Below are 7,821 nucleotides of genomic sequence, written 5' to 3' on the forward strand. Positions count from 1 at the left end.
TCCTGGGAGAGGGCTTTGCTAATGTGTTCAGGGGTTCTAGGACTGTTCTACAGACAGAGGATGAATTCATGAAGGGACTGGCAATGTATCTTATGGCCTTGCTAAGCCTTGTCTCCCCAGGAACTAAGATTGCTGAGAACTTGCCTCTTGTCAAGATGAAGAAAAGACCTCCATTTGGGTATTAAGTGCTGTGTTTAAACTTGATGTAACTCTGGGGCAGATTCAATTGTGATCCAGGGGTGGGGAACTTTTGACCTTGTGTTTGGAAACTAATCTCCATTTGAGAAGAGGGGCTTTGTGGTGGACTTAATTAAGGTATAGCCTAGGGGTGGAGAAGTATTTAGAACAGAGACTTTGTAATTGATTGAATGATTGGAAGGTCCTGGGGTGGGGTAGTCCTTGGAGATTATTTAATCACGCTTAGTAAATGCTGTATTTGGAATGATGTCATGTTTTGATCTTCTCTGTTCTTGGTTTGTCACTGAATAAAATGGAGAGCACCTATGCTGGTATTTTGAACCTGGGAAGTTGCCTTTCCTTGGCATTTCATTACAGTTTACAGGGTTTTAGAGGTCTTCTAATCCTGGTTGTATACTTGCTGCCTTCTCTAACTTCTCCTTCATGCTCCCAGATCAAGTACTTTTTCCCCTCCCTCCCAAATACACTTTCCATCTTACTTTTCTGTGTTTTCTTCCTTCAGCAGATCATTAGCTCTTTAGGCCATGGACTTTCTTTTTTTTCCCCCTTTTTTATCCTTAAAACTTAGCAAAGTACCTGGTGCATAGTAGGCACTTAATAAATGTTCATTGACTTTTGACTATCCATTCTCCTACCCAATATAGGAATTCTTTGTATATGTCACTGAGAGTTATTTGTCTGGCTTAGAATTTAATATCTGTAATTACAGATTGTTTGATTCTCCTGAGTCAATCCATTGCATTGTTAAAGTTCTAATATTTAAACAGATTTTTGGTTAAAAAAAACTCTTTGTCAGTCCTTCCTAATTGTCTTAGCTTTGCCATTTTTAGCAAAACAAATCTATTACTTCATCTTTATATACTTCAAATTCCTGAACTCAGATTTTGTGTCTCTGTTTAGCCTTCTTTTCTCCAGGCTGACTACGTTGTTTCCACATCTATAAAATGAGAATATTTCACTAGATCAGTGTTTCTGAAAATTTTTGGTTCTTAGTACTCATTTAGATGCTTAAAATAATCTATGATTAAATCTATTAAGATCTTACTATATTTGACATTAAAACTGATAAAAATGTTAAAATATTTATGAATTCATTTAAAAATAAACTCATGACATGTTAACATGAATAACATACTTTTATGAAAAATAATTACATCTTACAAAATAAAAAATTTAATGAGAAGAGTAGCATTGTTTTATATATTTCTGAAAATCTCTTCAATATCCGACAAAATAGAAGACAGCTGGATTTTTCTATCTGTTTCTTTATTCAATATTTTGTTTTGGTTGCTGCTCATATATATGGAGTTGGAATATGAAGTATTTTAACAGGCAAATAACATTTTAATATTCAAATAGTTGTGACTTTGTGGATCCCTCAAACAAGTTTCAGGAACTTTCAAAGAATTCTCTAATCATACTTTAAGAACTTCCAGACAAGAAAATCTTTCAGATCCTATCTGATCCTAAGATAGGATAATTCTTCCATGAATCAAATGGAATTTTCTTGAATTCTTTTTAAATCTTTTACATTTTTATCTATGTATCAGTATTAAAAATGTTATATAGTTACAGAATTTGATTTGACAATAATTTGATAATAATTCTAAAAGAAACCAATAAAACTAGAAACCCTTTTTTTTCCTTGTAGGGTATTTCAGATCTCATTTTTTGTTAAAGGTAATAAAATTATGTTAACACCTCACGTTTGTAGCACAACTCTTCAAATTCTATGGCTATAATTAAAATTGAGCAGACTTGTCACTTCCATCTCTTGGTCTTAGCTTTGCCATCATTAGCAACATAAAACAAATGTACTGTTTCATCTATAAATAATTTAGATGTTTGAAATCAGATTTTGTATCTCTATTTAGTCATTTCTTCTCCAGGCTAATTACCTACCTTAATTTTAACTCTTCCTCACATGATAGTTTTCAGACCACTTGCCCTGCTGGTTACCATCCTCTGGATACAGTTTGTTTCATTGAAGTTCTTCTTAAAGTTTGGCAGTAAGAATTGAATATGTGTTTGGGGTGGCCAGGTAGCACAGCAAATAAGAGCACCGGCCCCAGAGTCGGGATGACCTAGGATTGAATCTGAGCTCAGACACTTAGCACCCACCCAGAAACACCTGACCATGTAACCTTGAGCAAGTTACTTAATTCCAATTGCTGAGGGGCCGCCAGGTGGCTCAGTGAGTAAGAGCACCGGCCCCAGAGTCGGGATGACCTGGGATCGAATCCAGGCTCTGATACTTAGTACCACACCCAGAAATAACTGGCCGTGTAACCTTGAGCAAGTTACTTAATCCCAATTGTTTAAAAAAAAAAAGAATTGAATATGTGAAATGTGATCAGTGCACTCACTGTATGATGGGATTGTTATTTCCTAGCACTTACACTATATTTCTATGAATACAGCCAATAGTTGTATTAACATTTTTTAAAAAAAATTGTGAAAAGCCCCATCACATTGTTGTTTGTGGTCAACTAGAACTGGAAAGGGAAGCTCAGATTTTTTTTCTTACAAACTCTTGACAAACTATATGGACCTCAACCTGTTTTGTGTAGTTCATGTATTGCACTTAAATGAATGACTTCACATTTAATTCTTTAAAACAATACCTAGTTTTCACAGAGCATTCTATCCCTTTGATGTAATTTTGAAGACAAATGGTCATCTACCAGAGCCTTGATTTAGGAGCCAGGAGTCCTGGGTTCTTGCATTGTGTCCTTATTCTGGGCCTCTAGTTTTCTCATCTGTAAAATGAGAATACTGGACTAGGCAATCTTTAAGATTTTATCTGGTTCTAAAATTCCATTATTACTCCATGATGGAGTATCAAATGGAATTTTCTTGTATTCTTTTTTTAATGTCCTACAAATTTTTATCTTCCTGCAATTATAAAAAATGTAAATATAGCAAAATAATTTTTTAAAAACAATGAAACCCAAATAATTTTTAAAAATGCATTTGTATTTCAGATCTCATCCCTTATTAAAGTTGAAGAATGTTATTTTAACACCTCATATAGGAGTTGGAACTCATCAATGTCTACATCTCATTAAGAAAAATATGGTTGAAAGCCTTCTGGCTGCTCTTAGTGGCCTTCCTATTCCTAATGAAGTACAGCTTAAATGATTTGTTTGGATGGAAAGATCACAGTGATGAAAACTTGACAGACTAAATGAGAAAGACTTATTTTTACTTTGTATACTTTATATCTATTAGTCATATAGTCATCAATAAGTAAATTGGAGCCTCAGCATGTAGAAAACTTCAGGGTGATACAGCAGTTGGTTAGGAGGAAGGGAAGTCCCAAGAATGGAACTGAGAGAAGTCCTCCTTCTGTTTTCCCAGTAATAACCTCTTAGATCAAATGTCTACCTGCATCCAAGTGAACACATAGCAACTGAAATCATAAATTAAATCAGAGGTAGAGAAGTTGTGGCCTCAAGGCCACATGTGGCCCTCTGGGTCCTCAAATGAGGCCCTTTAACTGAATCTATACTTTACAGAACGAATCATCTTAGTAAAATGATTTGTTCTGTAAAACTTGGACTCAGTCAAAATGCTGCAGCCAAGGACCTAGAAGGCCACATATGACCTAAAGGCAGCAGGTTCCTTCCCACTAGATTAGATTTTACAAAGCTCCCTTTTAGTCCAACTTTGAATAAATCTGGGAACATTACACTTTCACACTCCAGTTCCCTTCAACATGCCAGAGCTTTGATCTGGAAATGTAGGTAGCAAATAATGCCTTCCTCCTCATCAATTAAAACTAAAAAGAAAGGAGAACTTTTAACACACATCACAGATGAGACTTTCCTATATAAAAAGGGAAAACTGGGAATCCATCTTTGGAGCTGTTGTTCTATCACCACCCCAGTTCCAGACTTAGAATGGAAGAATATGACATGCCATGCTCATCTCTAGCCCTCTTGCAATCTTGGTAGGTTATATAGAATATCCTTTAACAATTTTTGGAGTCAAAAGGAAAGGGATTTAATAAAGTAACATCAATGAGGAATGATCCAATAAAGCATTTCCCACATCAACTTGGGGCAAACTCCTCCATAAACACACACCATCAGTAGGAAGAGTATAGGTCATAGAGAGGCACATTCATAAGGAACACCTGCTCAGGGCAACGATGTTACTGAGGATGCGATCTTTGTTAGATTTAGCTCCTCTAGATATCTCCAGGCTTTGTCTCCTTGTGCATGTGATTTTGTTTGCTTTCAGTATCACTTAAGTCATTGGCTATGTTGCTATAACTTCCTTTTGAATAGAGTAGTCTCTGCATAAAGCTATGAAATTGTCCCTTCCCTTTTATCTAGCCACTAGGTCTATATCTCCAAAGAGATCAAAGAAAGAGGAATAAACCCAGATGCATAAAAAATGTTTTAGAATATCTTTGTGGAGGCAAAGAATTAGAAATTAGAAAGAATTAGAAACTCAGGGGATGCCCATTATCTGAGGAATGATTAAATAAGTTTTATGAATATAATAGAAAATTAATTGCTATAAGAAATGATGAAAGGGATCAGCTCAGTGATTTGTGAGTTTTGAGGTAGTTAAAGTTCTTTCAGAAATAGTACCAGGATTGATGTCACTTTAAATTAATTTCATATTTTTTCATCAACTTATTTAGACCATTTGGTTTGGAGTTACTATAGTTTCAGGTAATGTCTTCTCATCTTTATCTTAGAATCATAGAATATCATTATTAACTGATAAAAACAGAATGATCAACCACAGTTTCAAAGGATTCATAACAAAACATGCTATCCATATAAGAGTACTGACAGACTCAGATCGCAAATTGAAGCATATATGGGGGGTAAAGATTTATTGTTTGGAAAAAATTGTTATAATGTTTAAATCTAATCTTATATGATTAGAGATTGTCTTCACCCAGAATGTCAACTGACTCCAGTAACTCTCTAGAATGGTGGACATGGCTACTAGGTGGTGGTGGTGGTGATGGTGATGGTGGTGGTTGTTTGTTCCCTTAGATCCTGAATCCACCCAAACCATCTTTGTTTTGAGTTACCACACCCAGGACTTTTGATGAATTTATCTAAGCTTCTATTTTGGGTTCCCTTGTGTTTTGACCCAACCCAAATTTTATTGAACATTTACAGTTACTCATTTCTGTCTCAGTTTACCTTGCTTTCAAGTTGCCCTTTCTCATAAACTTTGCTTAACTGTGCATGTGTGGTTATTGTGTGAACACCTTTGTCAAAATTTCAGGAGCACTTTCCTCTGCTAAATGACTTAATAAATTTGTTTTTAAAACTCTTTCAGATTTTGGGTTTGTTCTCACAAACTTTTTTTCTTTTTCTTCATTTTCTTTTTTTCCCCCTGGACAAGGCTAATTAGAGAATTTGTTTTGCTGAACTATACATATTTGTAATGGGTTTTTTTTTCTTGCCTTCTTACTGGATGTGTGAGAGGGAAGGGAGAATCTGGAACTGAAAATAACATTGAATTTTAAATGAGAGAAGAAAAATAAGAAAGTGCTATTTCAGCTTGAAGCCCTGAGATATTTTACAACCCTCTTAGAAAAATAGTAGATAGCCTTGGAATAGCAGAAAGCCTCCCTTGGTGGGCAAAAAACCCCTTATGGCTTTTCTTCCAGGTCTGGCCTATCTTGATCCTTTAAGAATCTTGAGTAAAAAGCTTTCCACCTCCAACAGAACTTCTCAGAACACTGAGAAGTTAAGCAATATGTTGTTTCACAGAGTATGTATGTGTCAGATATTTCCTCCTTGACATCCCCTGTGGGCAAATGAGAACAATTTTTGTGCAAGGCCACAGAGGCACAGGCATGTGGGGCTCTTAGAGCTTGGTCAGACATCTAAGAGGTCAATGTCATCCACTGCATCCCAGGTCATTGCCAGTGCTCTTGACTTTTGTTGTGCCACTGAACTTTGATGACTTTTGGAGAGAGAGTGAGGCTGAGGACTGTGCAATTCTCCTCACTTAAATCAAATTCACTCTCAAGCCATCACCTCTTAATGTCCTTGGTCACTAAAATGGACAAACAAGTATGTCAGAAGAATGCCTTGAATCCCAATCTTCATTCACGGCCAGTTCTCTAACTCCAACACCACAATTGACTGTTGGTTATCAGGGCCTGAGCTGTGCTTGGGAGGTGGAGAAAGAAAATGCCTTCTACTGGGTGATGCTGTAGCTCTTTGTAACGTGCATCACATGCAGCCCTTGGGCAGGGTCCCTGGCACCAATTGGCAGTCAGAGACACTAACAGAAGTGATGTATGTGATGGCAGGGGGGAATAGGGCTGGGTGGGACTATCTCCATTTAGAGTCAGGGCTTCCATTATGTTGAGCCTAGCATTGCACTTCAGACAGACTTCAGCCTGCCTCATTTCTTTCTTTTCTCTCTCACTTCCCTCAGAATGACCCAAGAGGGGGCAGCTAGGTGGTACAGTGAATAGAGCACTGGCCCTGGAGTCAGGAGGACCCGAGTTCAAATCCGGCCTCAGACACTTAACACAAAAACTAGCCATGTGACCTTGGGCAAGTCACTTAACCCCAATTGCCCTCCAAAAAGCAAAAAACAACAAAAAAAAACACAACAAAAGAATGACCCAAGAGGGAATACCCACCTGTAGGAGGAAGAGGTGGGGTGGAAGAGGGAGAAGTGAGAGGAGGTGAATAAAGGAAAGGAGATGGGGGGGGGATTGGGGTGAGCACATCAAGGATCACTGCTGGAGGTTTGGCTCTGAGTTAGTGAAAAGAATTTAGGGTGTGGGTCCCTGTGTGCTTGTGGTCTCTTGGCCCCATTGTATTTGCTATAGATAGTGGGTAGAGCTGGATATTGAGACTGAAAGACCTGAGTTCAAATTCTCATATACACAAAAATATGCCTCAGTTTCTCAACCTCTAAAATGGAGGGGGTTAGACTTGATGACCTTTGGGGCCTCTTCCAGCCCTAGAGCTATGCACCTACACCCCAAATGGGCCATTTCATGGATATGCTTACCAGGAGAGGAAAAGTCAGCAAATCCCTGTTTCCCCTAGAACAAGCCTGCACAATATATGGTCTGAATCAATTTCAGGATTTTGGGTGGCCTACAAAAAATGTAGATGATATCAAATAAAATAAACTTGTAATAAATGTTTTGTCCATACCCAGCTTAACCCACCTTCCACTAGTCACTACTGTACCCATCATGTACCTTGGTGGGTGCGTTGCCACTGCACACTCTTTCCTGTTTCTCATGTAACTTGTGTCAAGCAACCATCAGTCTTGTCTCTTGTCTGACAGGAAAGAGTTGTGTATTTTCCAAAGTGTTTTTGGTCATTCTTGGCATTAAACAGGGACAAAGTGAGTGCAGCCACATGCAAATGCAACTGATGCCCACTATGCAATGAGTGGCAACAATTCTAGGGCTTCTTCCTCTCCCTTCCTGAGCTGCCACCCTCCAAGCTACATGAATGGCTGGCACTCTCTTCAAGTTCAGACACTCAGTTCAGTGTTTCTTTGTATGTGAGCAGTTGCCGTGGATGTGTTTTGGTTCTAACATTAAAGTTTTTGGAGTGACTTTGTAAAATGGGTGATAAACAGAAATGGAAGATCAAATCAGAACATAGA

General features: G+C 37.8%; 1 protein-coding gene across 1 annotated transcript in view; it reads left to right on the forward strand.

Annotated features, from left to right (window-relative positions):
• LOC138166498 (putative 2-hydroxyacid dehydrogenase SERP1888) overlaps positions 1–3,339 on the forward strand; it is an 11,649-nt gene extending 8,310 nt beyond the window's left edge. Inside the window, exon 3 of the mRNA XM_069094950.1 lies at positions 3,183–3,339. Coding sequence (XP_068951051.1) covers positions 3,183–3,339 — 157 coding nt within the window. The remainder of the gene's footprint in view (positions 1–3,182) is intronic.
• The last annotated feature ends 4,482 nt before the right edge of the window (positions 3,340–7,821 follow it).

This window comes from Petaurus breviceps, unplaced genomic scaffold, assembly GCF_028583685.1.
Source record: "Petaurus breviceps papuanus isolate PSGF00001 unplaced genomic scaffold, PetGlider_PUasm1.0 224, whole genome shotgun sequence".
In the NCBI taxonomy this organism is placed as follows: Eukaryota; Metazoa; Chordata; class Mammalia; order Diprotodontia; family Petauridae; genus Petaurus; species Petaurus breviceps.